This window comes from Egretta garzetta, unplaced genomic scaffold, assembly GCF_000687185.1.
Source record: "Egretta garzetta isolate BGI_Z169 unplaced genomic scaffold, ASM68718v1 scaffold781, whole genome shotgun sequence".
Taxonomy (NCBI): Eukaryota; Metazoa; Chordata; class Aves; order Pelecaniformes; family Ardeidae; genus Egretta; species Egretta garzetta.
The window spans coordinates 308,359-330,258 of NW_009258579.1; the positions used below are offsets into that span (position 1 = coordinate 308,359).

At 38.1% G+C, this 21,900-nt stretch overlaps 1 protein-coding gene across 1 annotated transcript in view; it reads left to right on the plus strand.

Moving 5' to 3' along the window:
- The window catches only part of LOC104134416 (dystonin), a 111,172-nt gene that overhangs the window by 83,003 nt on the left and 6,269 nt on the right, over window positions 1-21,900 (plus strand). Inside the window, exons 48-60 of the mRNA XM_035903398.1 lie at window positions 2,643-2,812; window positions 3,129-3,288; window positions 4,699-4,893; window positions 6,111-6,239; window positions 9,680-9,823; window positions 10,686-10,874; window positions 11,645-11,774; window positions 12,529-12,692; window positions 13,025-13,187; window positions 14,480-14,634; window positions 14,799-14,873; window positions 15,742-15,759; window positions 18,813-18,930. Coding sequence (XP_035759291.1) covers window positions 2,643-2,812; window positions 3,129-3,288; window positions 4,699-4,893; window positions 6,111-6,239; window positions 9,680-9,823; window positions 10,686-10,874; window positions 11,645-11,774; window positions 12,529-12,692; window positions 13,025-13,187; window positions 14,480-14,634; window positions 14,799-14,873; window positions 15,742-15,759; window positions 18,813-18,930 — 1,810 coding nt within the window. The remainder of the gene's footprint in view (window positions 1-2,642; window positions 2,813-3,128; window positions 3,289-4,698; window positions 4,894-6,110; window positions 6,240-9,679; window positions 9,824-10,685; window positions 10,875-11,644; window positions 11,775-12,528; window positions 12,693-13,024; window positions 13,188-14,479; window positions 14,635-14,798; window positions 14,874-15,741; window positions 15,760-18,812; window positions 18,931-21,900) is intronic.

The window sequence follows — 21,900 nt, forward strand, 5'->3', positions numbered from 1 at the left end:
AGAGAATAGCTACTTGAGTTTCTTGAATCTCATTTCTCATTAAGAAATGGGATGGAATGTGGCACAGGGACATTAGGATTGAAACTGGCGATTTGGAGGAAAAAGATGAATATGTGTGAGAGAGGGAGTTCTGTGAACTTTGTGACTTTAAACTTCAAACAACCCCCCCAAGAAATTAACTCAATTGTTTTTTAATGAGCTGTCAAGCCTCCCAACACTGCAATGTCCTTCCTTGTATTTTGAGTCTTTTCCTTCCACTCCCACATATACCCCCAGTGTCCGTCTTTGTCTTTTCTGTCCAGCCTTGAAGGTTTCCTTGCTCCATTTAGTTAACGATTTTGCTATCTGAACTGTGTGTGCTGTAAGCAATAATTTGGACTCGCTCTTTGCCAGTTGTTACTGCCAAAAAAAAAAGCCCTGAAAGAGGAAAGCCAAGATAATATGTTTTCTCTCTCACTTATATCTAGTGTGTTGCCAGGGGCTTTTGGGGGTTATTCATGGTCTGTTTATCAGCAATTTTTTCTCATTTTTAGAAGTCGGGAATGGAAAAACCCTTATTAGATCACCCAATCTATTCCTGAGCTAATGCTGGATGTTCCTTACAGTACATTTATATGAACCTGGCTAATTTTATCTGTATGTCCCCATCTTCCTTAGAAGGAAGGTAGATAGTTAATTACTGAGATTTTGTTCCTCTTACCTGTCTGCCCCTGGCAGCTTAAACCAAAATCTACTCTCAGTTACACCTCTGTGAAATCACATGGAAGTAGATACGGTGTAGTGTGTGTAGTCTCTCAAAGGCTGCAACCCTTTGTTCACCTTTAAATCTGTTTTTCCTGTATAATCCTTCTCCGGCAGCAGTTCCATTGTGTTTCCTCATGCAAATCAAATAACACCATGGATGTAGTGTTAAGCAGTTAAAAAAAAACATCAAATAAAAGGAGCAGAGACATACTGTTTGTACTGAAGGAACTTTTAAAAAAACTGGTTATTTTCATTTTGAAAATTATCGTTATTTTTATTGTAGTTCTAGCTTGACAATGGTGTTTGTGTTCTTTCTTAAAGTGTGTTTCCTTGTTCTATATGAGGAAAATGAAAGGACAGTAAGGAAATACTGAATTACAAAAGCCATGCTGCCTTTTTTTTTTTTTTTTGGCTGATAAATTTTGATCCTCAGTTCCCTCTGGATACTGAAATAACCCTAAAGTAAGAACAGTACAGTGCAAAATACCAAGCAAGTTTTAAAAAAGAAGCCTTGAATCACCATAGCATAACCCAATGCCTACCTCCATTCCACTTGAGCTTTCCCTGACACACATTCACATCTAAAAGAGGAGATAACTAAGTGGACACACAGGAAAGTCAGTGGAGGAGTTGTGAGCTACCATGGCACAGGGTGGTGCAGGCCAGCTGGGAACAGCTTGCCAGTGGGAGGTGAGCAGGCACACACATGCTGGCAGTGACCATGAGGAATCCTTGCCATCTTTATATGCCCTGAGGAGTTACTGTAAGTTTTAAGTGGTATTCATTTCCTCACTGGATGTGATGATACTGAACGTTGCTCTGAGAACCAGTTGAAAATCTGTTTCAGCAAACACCAAGCAAAACCTCTTTGGCCTAGTATTTTTTTTGTGACAAAAAAAGAATAATATTTATTTAATTCTGTATAAATGAGTTTCCTAAAGCAAACTTGTGATTTCTGGTTTTTTTAACTGATATCCTGCTAGCAGTTCATGAAGATGTGAAATAAAACACTTCAAGCATTGCTACCATTTAAGAGCTGCTGTGTAGCTCTGGTTTTGTCTTTTGGCAGTGTTCCTTTATTTAATTATTTACTCTGTCAGTTAGTTAACTCCTCTGCAGTATCAGATGAGCTGTGTTTCTGTCTGTTCCTCTGTGCCTGTGGAGAGCATCCAGAGGCTCTGGGCAGAAGGAGCTGTCAGAGCTGACAGGCAGATGCAACTGCTGTGTCACTCTCGTCTTCCAAAGTTCCTGGATCACAGAAACCTCGTGATCACAGCTTCCAGCCCAAGTGGAGTTACTGGGATGTCACCTGGCTGCTTCTTGTGCTTGGATCTGTATATTTTTGGCATACAATTCTTCCCAATTGTGGTATGCTTCAATCTTAGGAGGGTTAAATGCTTGTGGTTAGAGGTTTCCTAGATTGACCATGATGAGCTAAACCAGAATGACCTTTGTAGCCCTTGGAGTGCTCTACACTGGCTTGAAATCTTAATATGTAAAAATGTAGTGTGAAGACTGCTCAGTTCATGGCTCCCAAAGTAGCAGTTCTTTCACATTCTTCTGACTACCAGGCAGCCCCTTGCTGAATTTTAGGAATACTATGGTAGGACAGGAATCATTGCTCCGCTCGAAGGAGGGATTTTCCAGAAGTTGTTCCAGTAGGTGTAGAGCTACATTCTCAGAGAGGGATAAAAGGCAGGGATTCTGCTAGTGTGAAACCCCATATAATTTCAGGTGCACTGTGGCACTAGCAGACTAGAAATTTTGCAGTAAGTTTAAAATTTCCTTGCAGCACCATTTACAATTTCCATTGCAAATAATATGTCAAAGTTTAATTAACTGTGGCCTCCTAGCAGTTAATGCGATATGGGTGTTTTCTTTTTCTTCCATATATACAGGAATTCCAGAAATCTCTTGGTGCCAAACATTCTGTGTATGATACTACAAATAGGACTGGACGCTCTTTGAAAGAGAAAACCACCTTGGCTGATGACAATTTGAAACTTGATGATATGCTGAGTGAACTAAGGGATAAGTGGGATACAATTTGTGGAAAATCAGTGGAAAGGTAAATGAAAATTTTCAGCAGATAAGAAGAAGCCTTAGGAGAATTCTTTTGGCTTCACTTGTGTAAAAGTAGAACCAAAGTGGCTAGCTTGTTTGATAATTAAAGAGTGCCGAAGCAGTAAAATACTAGAAATGCCTACTTTCCTGATGGTATGGAAGAGGACAGGGGAAGTGGTCCCACTGTTTGGAAAGGAAAGCACTGATCGAAAGCTCTTAGTTGTTATCATTTGATGCTGAAAATGCTTTCTTAAAGTGTATGAATTATTTTTTTTCTCTGTGTGTGTGTGTGTGTGTGTTCATTGTTTTTGCCCCACCAGACAAAATAAACTGGAGGAAGCCCTGTTATTTTCGGGACAATTTACTGATGCTCTGCAAGCTCTCATTGACTGGTTATACAAAATTGAACCTCAGCTGGCAGAAGATCAGCCAGTACATGGAGACATTGATTTAGTGATGAACTTGATCGACAATCACAAGGTAATTCCAAAAATATTATTTTTTGTATTTACTAGACTGCTCATAAATGTAGCATTTTAATGCTTTCTTTATTTGGCTGTTCTGCAATTTTTAGAAACATGGAATAGTTCTATAGCACAAATGCCATCAACAATGGAAATTGCTGTAAAACATACATGGAAGACAACAACCGTTAGTGACTCATTGATACCAGTTAGCATTGAGATACTCTGTTTAATGCTGCTATCCTGTGTATTTATGAATATCATGTGAAAAATCACAAGTGTGCATTTATGAATGTGTGTGTGTAGGGATCTTTGGGGGAGATGGGGCTTTTTATCTAGTACATCTGCTAAACAAATGTCCAGTGCACTCGTCATGACTACAGCAGCCTTTTAAACCTGCAGGGCTACTGTGTATTCATGGAGAAGAGTAGTTGTAATGCTTAAGTTCTGCACGGGAACATACAACTAGGCTATGGCCCAGGAAGCCTACATTGGCAAGCTGCAGTATTTTTACTGAAGTGGTTTTGGAGATGGGAGCAAGTAGGAGATGTGGGACTGCGCCTCTCAATCCCCGTTTTGCAGTTCAGTGTTGGAGGAAACAGCTGTTGAAGTTACTGGTATTGCAAAGGCTACACACAGTCAGGGCTCTGGAGCTTGGGACAATTATGAGGTGAAGGTCCCTGTGTTCATCTACCAATGATTTCCAGTGTCCAAAGACTGTTCAATGAGGAAAAGGTTTTGTCCCTTGTGAAAAAAAGGATTTGGAAACATGGGTTGTCTATAAAAATAAGCCTGAAATATGCTGGGATTGCTTCTGAAATCACATTATATAGCACAGCTAAGTCATAGTCAGTGGCACAGTATAGTGTAATTGTCATACCTTCTTTTAAGATCTTCCTTTATGTAACTGGAGCTTGTTCCATCTGCAAATGTGAAGATACTCTCAAGTACATGAATATGTGGTGAAATCTACAGCCTTATAGTCAGACCCCCAGATGGGGTTTTAGTTCCATTTTTATGATTTTAAACCTTCTCTTTGATTGTTAGCATTTTATCTGATCTTTTTCTGCTGAGGCAATCTTGCGCATTAATCAAGTGTGTCGGATCGATTGCTTTGATAAAGAGGGTAAAGCCAGCGTGATAAGGAGGCTAGGTTTCCCATGCATTGCATCAGGATGGGTTCTCAAGATCTGCCTGACATTTTCCTGCCATATTCCAGTTTTATTAGGATAGGATAAAGTGTAAATATCTTCGTAGAGCATCTAATGAGCAGAACTTGTGCATTTTGAGTCACTTTGATGGAGTTATTCTTGACTGAACTAAATCCATATTTCTATTTCTTAGAACCAGTAGGGTTTTTTTGTTTCTCTTTACATAATTATGCTTTAATGAATTAAACATATCAAATGTATTCGGTGGTGCCTAGGTTTTCCAGAAGGAGCTGGGAAAAAGAACAAGCAGTGTCCAGGCTCTGAAGCGCTCTGCCAGAGAACTGATAGAAGGCAGTCGTGATGACTCTTCCTGGGTGAAAGTCCAAATGCAGGAGCTAAGCACTCGCTGGGAGACAGTTTGCGCCCTGTCAGTATCCAAGCAAACACGACTGGAACAGGCTCTTCGGCAGGTAGAGGAGTACTAATGGTGGTACATATACTTCATGAGAAGCAGAGAAAGTATCTTACAGTCTAGTTGCCAAAAATCTAATTTCATTTTCACTTCATGTCATTCAATTTCATTTAATTTCGTTTGAAACTACTGATTTTCTTGCTTATGCATTGCTTACCTTGTCTCCATCCCTTTACCACAGCTCATAAAATGTGCCTTTTAGCATTTATTGTCACTGTTATTATTAGCCTACACCACAAATGCAAAGCAAGTATTTCAAAGACCTTACCATCTAAGGAAACCGCTGAAGTTACAGTCAACTGTGAAGGATGATAAAGAACTATGCCCCCTTCACAGGAAGCTGGAGATTGCAATCGCATTTGTGCCCTTCATGCCTTATTGGAAAAAAGTAAATTTGTGTACTGAAAACTTGTTTACATTGGCACAATTACTGTGCACGGTGAAGTACATTGCGGAAAAAATGGAGTTGTGCTGAGTGCACTCAGGAGCTAGAACAGTGTATGTATGTCAGTATTGGCTGGTACTGATCCCAAACAAATAGGTCCATCTATACTCTTTCCAAACCTGAGATAATATGGATGTACAGCTCTGTAAAGATATACTAGTTTGGGTTGATGTTAGGGTGGGACTCCTGCAATAGCAATGTATCCACTGTGTACAAAATTCCTGCCCTGCTTTTCCCAGAGTACTGTGTTTGTCCAGCTCTCCAGCCTCTCAGCAGGCACAATCCTGAGCTATCTCAGACACTAATTGTGTTTGAATATGGCTGTGCCCAAAGGTGGAACTTTCTTGTTTTCTCCAAACACAAAAGGGTCAGTCACCAATGGGCTGTCAATTAATTTTGCTTAACCGGTGATTTAGGCTATGCAGAAAATACAGTTTTCATCTCTCCAGCTGGTCCATGAAAGCACCTCCCGTGTAATTTGTCAGCATAAAGGCATGACGTTCTCAACTGAGCTGCAAATACACTATAAATCAGATGGCTAAAAGCATGAACAGGCTTTTAGGCTTCCTATAATTTTTTGGGAAGCATGAGATATTTTTACAGTTATGAAAAAGTAGTACTGTATATCATTGACTTTTTAATGGAAAATTAATGTGCCAGTACTGCTTCATGATTAATGACTCCAAATGTGGGCTCATTCTCCTTGTGTAAGCTGCAGTGTGTCTGTCAGATCCCCTTATGAGTGACCGTGACTTCTTGTCTTCTAACAGGCAGAAGAATTCCACTCTGTTGTCCATGTCCTTTTGGAGTGGCTGGCAGAGGCGGAGCAGGCTCTTCGTTTCCATGGGGTTCTTCCAGATGATGAAGAGGCCTTGCGTACGCTGATAGACCAGCACAGGGTAAGCAAGATAATGAAGAGGGCCCTCTTCATTCTAATCAGTCCGTTAGAGGGTAGAATAAAGGAAAGGAGGCAAGGTCTATGCCGTATAGTCATGTCCAGCATCCAGTGGTTTTGCAACTGTTCCTGTAGAAAAGCTAGAAATATAATGGAGTTCACACTTCGGTGCCCATACTGGTGTTGGGCTGTTGTCTGAGTCATCTGGGCTTACTAAGAAAATAATGGGTCTTTAGAAAGTTGCTGTAAATGTTTGGAGACAGTTGCAAACCCCTCTGTGGAATACATACTACCTGACAATTATAATACAGACTGCTACAATAGCAAAAGTATAAGTGTCTTCTTAGCACCATTGAGCAAAACAGCATATACTTTTCTTTCAAGGTCGTTTGTAAATGTCAGCAGAATGATGTTATCACCCATTAACCTTCTGTCATGGTGAAACAGCGTGCTGTCATACTTCACATGCATTAGGTACTGAAATATTGCAGTGCCATAGGTACTGCAGATACTAGATTATAGACCATCAAACTAACTTTGCAGTAATGACATGGGAAAATGGCTAAGTAAGGAGCATAGAGGTTGTATATTCACTCTCCAAACAGGAGGCTACAAATATGCACATTTAAGCCCAGACAAAATTCTTCTTGTAAACACAGTACTAATAGTACCAAGAACGTAGTGCTCACAGTGTTATAGAACAAATTATAAGAGTAATGGATTTGTTCATCATTGCTCTGAAGAAAGCAAAACTTAGGAAATGGAGAGTGGAAAAGCGTCCTGTTTAAATTGAGCTTGGGACTATTATTACGCAGAGGAGTGTGTGCAGAGTATGACTATCTAGTGGTTCTTAACGAAGGAGTTTTCAAGGTACTCAGACTGCAACGTTTTGAAGAAGCTTTCATTTAATTTAGGGCCCTGGAAACTGCGTGCAAATGAATGTATGCATCAGCATATGCTGACGAATGTTGGCAGTAGCAACCTGCTGTCTCCAATGCAATGAAATTTGTCTTTTAGCTGCCTTTCCTCTACATATGATTCATCAGTTCCCTTTTATTTAACTTTTTGGTTGTCTTCAACTGAATGAAATCTTAGGTCTACTGAAATCATTAGACAAAAATCTTCTTCTACAATGTAGAAAAATTTCTTCCTCTAAGTGTAGATTGATTAACAAAATATTTCTGTACAAAACCTCAAAATCCTGCTGCTAAAGCTGAAGCATAACTCGGAACCTCAAACCAAAGCAAGGTTTGTCTCTGAGAAGCCCTGTCCAGCAGGGGAGAGTAATCACTATCACAACACAACCAACTTCAGTGTTAGATGTGGCCGTACTGTACTTCCATTTTTTTAGTAGGCTTTAGAAGATACTCTCCCAACCACATTTTCTTCTTAAAGGCCTAATAATAGAAATACAGAAATTGTCAAGCTAAGAAAGGTTGTGGCATTGCTGCTTTACCACTCAGTAGGCACATACAGCAAAATCTTCCTTGAATGAGTGGTTTCTCCTCTTAAGCATATAACATTAGCTTTCAAGAAGAAAAAAAAAAGAAAACAAGGGAAAATGTAATATATGATACTAGTTTTAAACACCATGTCTGTATTATAATGCTGCAGTATTAATATAAAAAAATGTACAACTATGACATTATTTACATAAATATGAAATGCATCTTTTTTATCACTGTGATTCTTGTAAAATAGTTTTAATGCATTTGTATCCAGCTACATGTTGGAAGGTTTCTTCAGGACAATGTTTTATCCATCTTTATGCCCATTACTGATTCTCTTTTCTTGAATGTTGCACATGATTTAACGAATTCTACTGTCTCAGGCAGAGAAGTTTCTGTCGCTTGCCATGCTCTCTAGGGACTGAACAGTGTTATAGATTAATGCACTGCATTAGTTAATGAGAAGCATCCCGTCTTCTCTCTTGTAAATGTGTCTGTGTCACGGGACTGCCAGAGAGTTCAATACAATTAGTATCCTTTACTGAGGGAAAGCTTAATACACTGTATGTAGTATGTCATAGACTTAGATTCTGAGATATTCTTGTAGTACAGTTGTGCAGGGAAAATAGTGTTGTGTGTTTTCCTCCTGGCCCTGGCTTATTTTGGTAAGAACTCATGCATTTTTATGAGGGAAAGACTACTATTGTGATTGGGTCTTAAACTCTGACATTAATTTAAGCTTAAGTCAAAATCAGTTAGTAATGAGTCTCTTTAGATATACAGCCTACTTATTCCAGGCTTTTAGAACAAGATAGAAGAGATTGTTTCTTTTACACTTTTATTTCATAGTATCTTCATATTTAGTATCTTACATATTTACATTTCACAAGATAATGTCATTGTGAGTCATCGTAGACTCTGTTTTTACAATGTTTCGTGATTTTGCATTTTCTAGGATCTGACCTGGCTAATCTTTAATTTCTGGAATCCAAAATAGCCCTTTGTGGATTGAGAGAGGAAGAGTTAAACTTTCAGAGACATGGTTCCATTTTGTAGCCCAATGAAAGATGTTAAAATATAAGAAAAAATTCTACTGGGCACTAAGACATGTTGGCAGTTCCAGTTAAGGGTGCTCACAAAGACACACAGACTTGCACAGCTTTTAGACATAACAAAATAGGCAGAATAGTAAAACCATTGTGGTAATAATAATTTAAAAAAAAAAAAAAAAAAAGAAATGCAAACTATAGAAAGGATGGGAAAAGTCCTTCAGTTTTTTTTGTTGTTTCCTGCCCTGCACCCAGTTCTGACCCTGCCACCCCTTCCTCTGCCGGACTCCCTAGGAACATCAGTGGCTATGAGCTTGGATGTGTAAAGCTGTAAACATCCTTTTGCTCCTGCGAGATTTCCCCCACATGGCAGTGCCTCTGAAAAGAGCTGTTTAATTAGCAGTCTCTGTCCCTGTTCTTCCTGTGTCTCTCCCCATCAGCTGCTGAGTTTTCATGTTTTTGTTAGTTTGGTATAGCTGCTCCTGAAGTCCTCTATCATCTTGTCTGAGCATGTAATTATAGTTGGACATTTCCAGCCTCTGCTAGGAGCTTAGTAGTTTATTATGAAGAATTACTGTAACTGACAGACAAACCAAGTCATCTGAAATGTTGCCAATAATGTTTCTAACTGTTGTATAGTTGATTTACAGCTCTTCTAAAATGCTGTGATTTTCCTTCTTTTTTTAACAAGGGCATGTGTCTTTCAAGCATTTACAGTATGGTGGGCTTTTAAGGAGTGGCAGGGTGGGGTAATTTAGAGCTTCATTTAGTACTTTATGTGGAATAGGCTTTTAAAGATTTTTAGCTTTTCTCAAAGAAATTAAACTTTCCTCTTGCAAGTGGAATCTGTCTGAGCGATCGAGAGGCTTGTAACCTTCCAGACTGTGCACTCAGATTTCTCTTACAAATTTTGTCAACATCTAATTGAGATTGTTCTTCTGGTTTAGGAATTTATGAAGAAACTGGAAGAGAAAAAGGCAGAACTGAATAAAGCAACAGGTATGGGAGAAGCTATCCTAGCTATCTGCCACCCAGACTCCATCACCACCATTAAGCACTGGATAACAATCATCAGAGCCAGGTTTGAAGAGGTCAGTATATGTCAAGCCGTCTTCATTGCAACAGTCCATCTTTGATTGGAACATAGCTGACAACTACCATGGTAGTTACACTGGGAGGAAATGATCCAGCTGTTGAGAACTAAACATCTAAAATACCCGCAGTGATGGATGTGAATACCATGCTTCCCTAGGTTTTATTTTAAAACTTACAGGGCTTTAAGAACTAAAGCAGATGGTGGAGCTTCTTTGTTTGTATGTATTAAAGGAGATACTGCTGACACTTCCCATGTGAAGAAAGCCAATATGTTTCTAGGGAGAAATTTAAAAGTTACAAAGGAAAGAAAATACAGGGTAAACTTGAAGCATTTTCTAATTGCATTAAGGACGATTTCAGTCCAACATATTCCTAATCTAGAAGATTTCCAAATTGTTTAATTGGCTACAAGCAGATCTCAGGAGGTGTACCACACTCTCAGCTGCTAAGGTGGTATTTTCTGTGTATATTAAGTTCAAAGAAAAACAAAAAAACTGGTGTTAGCAAAGTATGGCTTCAGGAGTGCCCAGGAAGAAGATGCAAACACCAAATCCTGCATGATTCACTTAAGATATGCATATTGTTTGATAAAGTTCTTAATATGTTGCCTGAATGTGCTATTTACTGCACTTACCGGCAGCTAAGCCTGAATATCTCTGGAAAAAAATGTGTTGTTGAATAGGGAATTCTAATTACCTACCACCTTTAGTGATCAGCCACTACATCTAGCACCTTTGATAATCAAAAATCAGTAGGCCTGTGAGGAAGCTCTGGGTTTACAGTTAGCAGTGCAATTTTTAATACATTTGAAAAGAATTTCAGATATGCACGTACTCATGCATTGGTTCTTTTATCAAGGTCTTAGCATGGGCTAAACAACATCAACAGAGACTGGCAGGAGCTCTGGCTGGACTTATTGCTAACCAGGAATTGCTGGAAGCCTTGCTGTCCTGGTTGCAGTGGGCAGAGACTACGCTTACTGAAAAAGATAAAGAGGTTATCCCCCAGGAGATTGAGGAAGTTAAAGCACTTATAGCTGAACATCAGGTAAGGCATGTTAAGTGGCACATCCACACATTCCACAAATGGTGCTTACAAATGGTCTTAGCTAGGCCTCGTAATCAAGTGTGAATCTCCTTAGTTATTTTCTCTCCTAATAATCAAATCCCTTTTCAGATACTCAGTTGTGTGTTTTGTATGTGTACAATGTGCTTGTAGTTTATTCAACACAGACGTAAAAACCAACCAAACAAAAATTCAGTTCCTCATTGTTCTAAAAGCCAACCTACAACTCCCCATAGGAGCAAGGATGATAATAATAATACCAACCCCACATGAAATATATGATAGTGCTGCTGCCTTAGAACTAGTGTTGCAGTGTGGCTTTACTGATTGGATTTCAAAAATAGGTTTATGAAGTGTCAGAGGGAGCTGTTGGTGCAGGGAATGCTCATAGGCTTACCCCAGCTTACACATCAGAGCTGTCTCACTTCTGTGAACTGCAGTCTGGACAGCAAGGAACACCTGAGTACTCAGAGTCAAAATTCTGTTGTACATCACCTCACCATACACAGTTAATAAAGGAGTTTGACAGACTGTTGTTTAGATTTAGCTTCCTTTAACCTGGTCTTAAAAGCTTATACTGCCATTTTCTCTTACCTACAAAACCTTTATCTGTGTCTTTTCTATGAAGCTGGCATTGTAAGAGTCTTTCTGTGCCATTCTTGTAACTTTGGTCTTTTGCTATTGTATGTGGCTTTCATTCCTGTGGTCACTTTTGTGTATTGTTAATTAAAACCACCTCTATCTGATTGCAGACATTCATGGAGGAAATGACCAGAAAACAACCTGATGTGGATAAAGTTACAAAGACTTACAAAAGAAAGGCACTTGAACCCACTCCAGTACAATCTCATATTCCTGTACTTGATAAGGGGAGAGCAGGAAGTAAGTAATGAAGTATTTTGGGGCAGGTCACACACACCATTGCTCGATCTATAAAGATAATAGATTACTAATAATCTAATAGGTTTGATTAGCTTCTAGTGAAACAGGGTGAAATTCTTTTAGCTGATTATTCTAATTATCTCTCATTTTTCATTGTAAGAAAATTTCTCATGGCATGTCCTATACTACTTGAATACCTATTTTTAAAGTGCGCAGCCTTGCATGTGCTGTTAAACTTCAAGAGTGTGCACGTGCTGAGTCTTTGCAAATCTACTGTTATCTGAAACTGCAAACAACTTCTTTTCCATAAAGATGTTGAGATAAAAATTTGCTCTTGCTGTCTATGAAATCATATGGATCCAATTAGAGAGTGAATCATCAGGTGAGGAAATTGCTTTCTGTATTTTTGGGTATACTTACCCATTGTATTTTATACTTACCCATACAGGGAACCTGCTTCTAAAATCAGGTTGTTTACTTTGCAACTTTTTGAGAGATCTGCCAAGATTTTATTTAACCTGTGCAGCTGTTACTAGCTGCTTCTGGCTAGACAAAAGATACTTAAACCACCATGTGGTCCTTCCCAGCAATGTTAAAACAAACAAAAAAAATCCACTAGGTGGAATCATATCATGGCATGGGCTCATTATTTAGGACAGGAAGGAGTAGTTTTAGGAAGGTCAAGTACCCCTCATGTGAATGTTTGGTTTTTTTGAGCTGGGTGAGACTTACACATTTTATCATGTTTTAACAGGAAAGCGTTCCCCAACACCAGGCATATATCCATCAGCAGCCCAGGCACAAATTGAAACCAAGAATCCACGGGTCAACCTTTTAGTCAGCAAATGGCAGCAAGTCTGGCTTCTGGCTTTGGAAAGAAGAAGAAAACTTAATGATGCTTTGGACAGACTTGAAGAGGTCAGAAAAAGACTGTACAGAATATACATGCTTTTTGCATAATTCTGTTTACCCTGGTTAAAATTGTCAATACTGTAAAAACTGTAAACAAATTCTGTATTTGTTGTATTATATTATATGATACAGCTAACTGAAAACACTGCGATACACATGCTATAACATGACATAAAAGCTGTCATTCTCATTTTAAATGTGAGGAGAGTTAAGATGTTTAAAATGTTTCTATCGGTCCTCAAAGAATCAGTTATTCAAAAGAATGCAGACGGTATCTCATTGATTTTCTAGACTGATTGATTTCAGCTAAAAAATGTTATTTCTCTTCTTTTACTAAGCTGAGAGAATTTGCCAACTTTGATTTTGATATTTGGAGGAAAAAATACATGCGATGGATGAACCATAAGAAGTCTCGTGTGATGGACTTCTTTAGGAGGATTGATAAAGATCAGGATGGAAAGATAACAAGGCAGGAATTTATTGATGGAATTCTTTCTTCAAGTAAGTTTTAAAATAACAATGTTGAACTTGGAACTAGTCTTATCATCTATATAGTGTACCCTATGCGGTTTATTGTGTTAGGTGGTCACAGATTTCACTTTTGAAGTCATTAATTATGATTAATTTAAACTACAGTAAAGTACTTTATAAAACCTATAGATAATTTTCAAAATCAGTTCATATGATCATATTGTTTTTATGAAAGAACTTACATGGAATAGTTTCAGTTATAGAGGAAACCATGTAATTTCTGAAACTAGTCTTTCCATGAACCATGACCATGTTCATATACCTGTATAGTGAGGATCAAAATGTCAAGCAATCAGACTAGGAAGGGACTTTCCTAGCTCTCCTGATGGATTGGTATTCCTTAGGTATGCACAGTTGGTGGTAACGTAAGCCTTCCCTATTATGTCTGTGCGTGATCACATTTCCCTCTAGCAACTGACTCAGATAAGGGCCTACTACTTAAAATAATCCTTTATCTTCAGATCACAGAGACTTTTGCTTTGAGCAGTGAAGATTGAGAATTGGGCTGCTTTTAGCATCTTATGTTAAAGTTACTCAGCAGGAGAATATTGTGGTGTATATATTTTCACCCTGCTTTAGGAAATGCAGTAACATAGTCCCTATGTTCCCACTGCAGTTTGCGTGGATGACAGAAGTTGATGAAAAACCCTGATACCACCAAGAGGTTAAACAGCTTACTCCTTTAACTTAGTTGGTGTCAACTTGTTATAACTGCTAAAGACTTATGATTTAATCCCTGTTCACCAACTTGAAATTTTCTTTGACTGCTTCATAGAAAATACCTGTGTCAATTATATTCTGCCGCTGTGAACTTGATCTGAAGAAGGATTTCACGAAACACCGTGCATGTTTCTGCACTGGGAAGGCCTTGCATTCCAAATTTAATTAGCAGTGAAATTCTCGCTTGACCTTTCCTCACTAACAATTTATCTTGGTAATCTGTGGTATTTTATGCACTTTGAAGGTCAAAATGTTAAAAAATAATACATATATCTTACAGTTTAATGTGTGCCCTCGCTTCTGTGCCTCTTTTCAAGCCACACTATGATATTAATCTTCATCCAATATCTAGGTAACATTGGAGGTCCAGATTGTTTTTTCAGAAAGATTTTTTTGCTCTTTTGAGTGTCCTTGGTTTTTTGATAAGCATTGTCTGTCACCTAGTGCCTTAAAACCCTTTTAATATTTGTGATAAAGTCTTTCATTGTAATGGGATTGAAAAGCCAAAAAACTTAGCTTTTGTTGTTGCCTTTGTTTTACAGAATTCCCAACAAGCCGACTTGAAATGAGTGCTGTTGCAGACATTTTTGATAGAGATGGTGATGGATACATTGATTATTACGAATTTGTAGCAGCTCTTCATCCAAACAAGGATGCATACAAGCCTCTCACAGATGCTGACAAGATTGAAGATGAGGTACGTTCTCTACTTTCTTAGATTGCACTCTATTCTACTGGGGTCATGTTCTTTAATAACTTAATTTTACTTTCATTCCTTTATAATTTGACATTTGCCAGTTACACAAATGTGAAATGTGATATTTAACAGTAAAATAATCGTCCAGTTGTGGTTTTTTGCAGGTTACAAGGCAGGTTGCTAAATGTAAATGTGCAAAACGGTTTCAAGTGGAACAGATTGGGGATAACAAGTACAGGGTAAGTCTAAGGAGCTTCTTAGTTCTTTCAGCTTAAAGAGTCTTCGTATGACATGATTATGCAAGGAATTAGGCCATATTAATTTACAGGAATTTTGTATGACAATTATATCTTTTCTTACTTTAAGCTTGTCTAAATTTTATGGGTTTTTTTCTTGTTAGAACATATAGGCTAACAATGTGGGAAAACGCTGCTGCTTTTATTTTCACTGAAACTGCTGAAATTATTTCCAATGTATGAGAATTTTTAAAAGCTAACTACATGCATACATACGTACGTGCATACATACATACAACAGCTCCTTAAAAGCCAATCTTTTTGCCTGGATACCCGAAGTGTTTAAACTGTAGCTGGTTTTCTATTAGTTTCATAAAAACAGTGATATTTTCCTGTGCTTTTGTGTTGTTCTTTAAAAATCTTTTCCAAAGTGTATTCAATCACTTTTATCCACCCTTGTCATTTTATGGGAGCACACTGTTCCTTCTGAAGACGTATAAAAGATGTGTTAGATATCTGCAGAATGATTTTAGATCACAGAAAAATAAGTATCACGTTGTAGAGAAAGATCTGCTACCCCTAGATTCAATAACCAGAACAATTTCAGATGAAATATGCAATATTTGGCTAATAGAGGTTACTAAATACCTGTAGATGATTTTAAAAGACCACAGAAACAGCAATGGGAAGGAAACAAAGGCCTTGAATATTTTCCAATACTCAGTCTCTGGATGGCTGGCTACCTGTTTGTCTCTGAAGTAGATACTTTATTTAGAATGTCTAATGTGTTAGTTTGCATGTGTTCTAGAGTCATGTAGAGAATTTCCTGTAAACTAATCATGTCTTTCTTCCATTTTTCATTTCTTATCAGTTCTTCCTGGGAAATCAGGTATAAACCAGTGGAATGTGCTATGAAGTTTCTTTTGTTTCTTTTTTTTTCCTTTTTTTCTAACGCATAGTGATTTAAGCTTGCAATGGTCAGTCTTCTCGCCATCATTTCATCTTCAGCTAATTCATTGCTGTGGTCAGCTGTGGTATTTCTTTAAATGCTATGGAACATTCCTTGTCTCAGGATCCCTCCTCTTCAGTCCCTCACCTGCTTTCTTTGGCCATTTTCCTCATTAAGGAGATTACTTTTAAAGGAACCAGATAATGGTCAGCAGCAATTCCCATAGTCAAAAATCTTGAGCATTTCAACTGCAATTTCTTACTATTATTTTATCAGTTTTCAGTTTTATAAAGGAATGCTTCAAAATTATGTGTTGTATTTTTTAGGCTATCAGATTAAAGGCTAATCACAGTAAACACAGATCCCAGTGCCATATCAATTATTTATTGCAAATTAGGCGAAAAGTACTTTGATTTTTGGGAAAAAAACAAATAATCCCTGTGCAATCAAGCAGACTGATTAAGAACCTAGCTGATTGTTGGTATTTTATATACTAATGCAATGAATCATTAAATAGATATTTTGGAAATAGGCAAATAAAATTCGCTGTTCCAGTTTAGACTATACCCTCTCCCAAAGTGTTTTCAAAGAGCTAAGGCAGGTCTATAATGTATCGGAGCTGTGTATTCTTTGTCAGTTGGGTCATCAGTGAGTCATACCGCAGTGGCACTGTATAGTGGTACAAGGAGGATACACTTACCAGTGCCCACTGACTCCTGTGGTATATACTGATACACGGCTTCTTAAGTTGTTAAATCATGCTTGCCTGGTAAGAATGGAAATACTTTACTCAAACCAGGTACCAGATACCATTAGTATCTTACTCTTGCTCTTATAAAGGCAATAATATCTATAATCCATTCTGGAGATGCTACTGTTAACAGCATTAGCCATTTAAAATCTAGAGATGTTGAAAATGTAATTGCATTCCTATTTATTGGCAAAATCTGTTGAAGTATAGAAAATAGCACAAAGAACAGTGGATAATCTTACCACATGCCTCAAGCAATATGTCTAAGTTATAATTTAAAATGTTTTCCACATATAGAACAAGCCTCTATTTGAAAAGACTATTTGAAGTTATGTTAATCCTCTTATCTGCCATCTGTACGTTCAGATGTGGGAAAAATACAGTATTTTTTGAGAGCATCTAACTCTTTACTGGTGCAGAACAGCATCATAGTAAAAACCACCTACAGCAAGTTGGCTGGGGCTTCTCTAGTGACAGTGGTGTTATATGGCTATTGTCAAGAACAGGCCTTTTCGTAGCTTAAACGAGGCTTCCTTTACGTTTTTATTCCAGTGGTTTTACCTCTGATTATTTGAAACATCAGTAAATACTGTTCAAGGAAAGTTGGTATCCAGGCTGTTTTAGGAAGGAAATGGACTGAGTTACCATTAGGAAAAATGCCTAGACAGATGCCTGTGTTATTTTCCAGGAGCCCCACTGTCTGAATTAACCACAGCCTAGGTTGGCAATTTCCAAAGAATACTGCACAGGCAACTGCATAGTTGCCTGATGGGGTCTAACTGAAGAATTAAGCTGTGATGGGGAAAAAACAAAGAAAAAAGATAGTATCTTTAGAACCTCTAGAAAAAATTCTCTGTAGAAACAAGCCAATGAAAATAAACTGCATCAATTTGGATGCCATTTCTTATTTTAACTTTGATCTACATATGTATAATGGTTCTTTGTTCAGCACATATTGAATGCATTATTAAAAAGCCCTTACAAATAATGCTCATGTGAATGTTCTTATTTATAACAAAAAAAAAACTATTACTGAATCAAGTGGCAAGCTTTGCTTTTGTTTGGTTCCTAGAAGTAATATTCCTTTAAACTTATTCTCTCTTCTTGGCTTAAATAGTATCAAACTAAAGTAATTTAACAAGTAGGGAGCACGTTTGTGTGGTTTGCATTTAAAGCATTTCAGTCCCCTCACTGGAGCAAGCAGGTGCAGTTGAACTATGGCCAGCCTTCTCCAAGGGTCCAGCATTGTCCCAAAGAGGTGTATTTGACTCCCGTTGGTTTCAGTGAGTGCTCTGCAAGTTTGCGTGTGAGAACACTACACTTGGCCTGATGATCCAATACCAATATGTTTTAGTGGCATCAGCTAAAAAGTACTGAATTCTTCTGGTTAGTTTTCATGAGATCATGGGGTCAACATTTTGGTCGTGTTCTCTGTGTCCAGATTTGAACGGGGATACTGCATACAGATTTTGTTATTCGGGTTTCAAGAGCAAAATATACATTAGGCCTGCCTGGCCATCAGCCCAAAGGAATAATGGGCTGGTGCAAGAGTTAGTATGAAACAGGTTTTTGTGCATCTCTGAATTGTGAAGAGCCTTGATGTGTAGACAGAGGAGTGACAAACAGTTTATAACAAAGGAGAAGAATTATAGCTATCAATCATTCATTACTTCTTTAATGTTCCCTTCCCCACATGCACCTCGCTATAGGTGAGCAGTGTCAACGCTATATTTGAAAATATCCCTATAAATGAATCAATTGATAGAACTGTGCAAATTGCATTTCTAGCCCGCATACTGATCATTTAAAGCGATGCTGCCTTCCTTTCAGCTGACATCTTAAAATCTAGACTGTTGCAGAAGAGAGTTTGCGTTAAGATATTAACAGTGAAATAATGCAAATGCGTCTTCATTAATTTGCACAAATGCAGATCGTAACCAATTAAATAATGTGTTACTAATTTTGCTTCCTTTATGAGCTCAGACATTTGCGAATCGAGCATAAAATTAAACCTGAGATTCTTTCTTACCATCCTGCCATCTCCTTTGGATTAATGCAGCGGCATCTGATTTGAAATCTTAACAGCTTTAATAATCTGCATAAATAAATATGATTTTTTAGCATTTACTAATAATTAAATATCAAAATAAACTTTTTAAAGTGTCTGATTTTTAACCTGTCAACATTGAACTGCATCTGGAATGACTGAGAACCTGAAACTGTTGTTTGATTTTTATTGCAGTTTGGTGACTCTCAACAACTGCGCCTTGTTCGCATCCTAAGAAGTACAGTCATGGTTCGTGTCGGAGGTGGCTGGATGGCACTTGATGAGTTCTTAGTGAAAAATGATCCTTGCAGGGGTACGTAACACCACTGTTAAAATCGACATGCGGATAATTGTTTGGATGCAGTCACTGTTCGTTGTCTCAAGATGGAGATTGAATTGTATAAAATGCCAGTTCTGTAAACATCATCTCACTAAATGTCACGTAATGATCTGTTCCTGTAAACTTTAAATCCCATGATTAAGATTCTCTTCACTTGCACTGATGTGTGTCTAGAATAACTGTGGTGTCTTCTGCACAGTTCCTCCACTGTTAGAGTGGTGTAATTAAGAATTGAACTTAGCCCAGATAGAGTTTATGGCATGTAAGCTGCTTGTATGACTTGGCAGAAACAGCACGCAGAAATGTCCAACAAAACCTTCTCAGCAAGAAAGAAATTTTCAGGCAATAAATCAAAATAAGATGATTTCAATCGAAGAGTAACACCACCAGAAAAAAAAAAAAAGTTCTCAGGCCAGTGGCTGCACCGAGGCTTTCAAGCTCTGCCTTTGTAACTGTCTTTTCATTGGCATCCTCCCCAGAACCGCTTCGCAGAGCCTTGTACAAAGCAGGTGGAAAATGCTCTGGTCAGGAGGACTTTGTGCTCTGGGGGAGCAGAGAGCGCTCTATCACCATGCCCTCCAGGGCATTGTATCAAGTGCATTGTTTTACAGCAGTGCAATGACATCTTAGTATGTCAGAAAGTCTGCTTCTGTGGTGGGAAAGTAAGCTCTGTCTGGCACCGTTCTTGGAGGAACAGCTGGAGATAGGAAAGAAGCCATTTGTGAAGGGAATGGGAGAGATACAAGTCAAACAATAGCCAGAGTAGTAAAATTGCAGAAAGTATAATGACTGTGTTCAGAGTGAGCTGACATTCAGTAACGAGGTAATTATATCCTATTAACTAGCAGCATTAAGTTTACAGCATTTTTACCTCTCAGGAATTCTACAGAATCATAATGAATATTGTAACAGCATAAGAACAGCACAGAGGAGTTCAGGAGAGGCAAACGAGCTAGTGAAGACAGAGACATCAGCTGTACTGTAGACCTTACTCCAGTGTCAGCTGTCTCACACAGCTTTTACTTTGGGACCAAGGTTTCTAAATAGTTTGATACAGACCTTGGGAGGGTGGAGAGCTTGTATTTGTAGAAATTGTCATGCTAAGTCCAAATTGTCATGCTAAGTCCAAAAAGAAGCTACCACAAAACCCTGTAAAGGCAGACACTGTGTCACTAAGGCCTAGAAACCTTTGTCTACGGCCTTAAAAGGTAAGCGTAAGACTACTTAACATAATGTCATAAAGCGATGACATCTGAGTTTTTCAGCAGTATTAAAAATAGTTCTTTTGCTTACCAACATATTACATGTTGTTTACTACAGAAATGTAACAATAATGTTACATTTATTGGTGTTGGACCACAGGTCTAACTGAAATTTAGCACCTGATTCTGCACCTGCTACTATAGGGAAGTCATTCATGCCTGCAGAGCCATCCTTACTTTATAGCTTTCTACTCCTGTTCCTCCAAAGTGCACGATAGTGGAAAGTGAAATGTGCTTCAAGATACCTGACTTCATTGAAGGATCAACTTGGTTAGTTCTGGTGTATCCCAAACATTTTTCTCGGGCCTATTGGCAGGCAGACTTGGGTCAACACTGAAAGATGCGATACTTAGTAACTATCTAAGCAGGATTTATTGGAATTCCTTATTCCTCAGATTAAGAGTCCTTTGGAACTTTATCCCCTCGTCATTAATAAACCTTGTATTCTATGTACCTCTATAGTGTTTTCTATAGTACTTTGTCCCTTTTTCATGGGAAATACATGAGCAGATGAGTAAGTCAACACAGTGGGTCTAAAGGAATACTGATCTGTATGAAATCATCCAGACATTGGATGTTGTGCATTTTGGTACCTAATCCTAGTCTTGTTGAAGTCATTGATGCAAAGTAGTTGCTGATGTCACTTGGTGCGGGTTCAGGCTTTTCCTTAAGCACTTCACCCAGCAAATCTGCATTTCCAGCAAGGGCTTCTCATGCATTCAGATAAATCACATCTCAAAGAACTGTTGTAATAAACAGCTTTAAAAGTACTGGACCTAGTTATATAAAATAATTCTAGCCTATATTACTTCTTTATGTCAGCAGATAAATAGTGTTACACAAGTATACTTGGGACTGCAGCTGAGTCTATCCAGCCACTATTTCCTTTTTGCCTAGAAGATGTTTGAGAACTCACCTCGGAGCACTTAGAGACAGCTTTTGCTCTGAGTCCTGTCTTTTGGCCTGGTGCTCTGAGTCTCTTGCATATGCAGCTGCTATACTTGATTTCTTCTCCTGCTAACGATTTTCTTTAATGTGACCCATGTCCTGTGTCATTTTTTCTAGTTCATCATCACGGGAGTAAAATGTTACGTTCGGAATCAAACTCTTCAATTACCACTCAGCCTACTATAGGTTGGCAAACCCCTCTCTTTGTCTCCTTCTCCTCCTCTTCTCCTCTCTCTTCATTTCCTTCCCACTTTATTAAAATATATACTTTTAACAATATGCTACACCCATCACATCTAGCTTAATGTGTTCCTACATTGGCTGGTGCTTTGCAAGCTAATTTTTTTTGACACGCTTTAAGAGTGTTTCAAAAACAATTGTCATTCACACTTGACACAGTTAAATGCTAACATGTCTTGCATCTATTTTTGCGGAACATTCTCTCATATGTGTGTTTGTGTGTGTGAGTGCTTAGCCACCAATTACCTCATCATAGTTTGGATTTTATGTTCATCATTGCATGTTGCCAAACTACATAACTTCATTATTTTGAATAAATATATTTGCTGCTTTCCTATAATTAGCAATTTCTTCTGGAACATCCAAGCAAGTATTATTTATTATGAGTAGCTGTAGAGTTAGCAAAACTGCTCATCAGGTTCTGTCTATGTATTAATAGTTGATTGATTAACAATGATTTAGCACGTTGAGCATTCCATTATCACGCTGACTT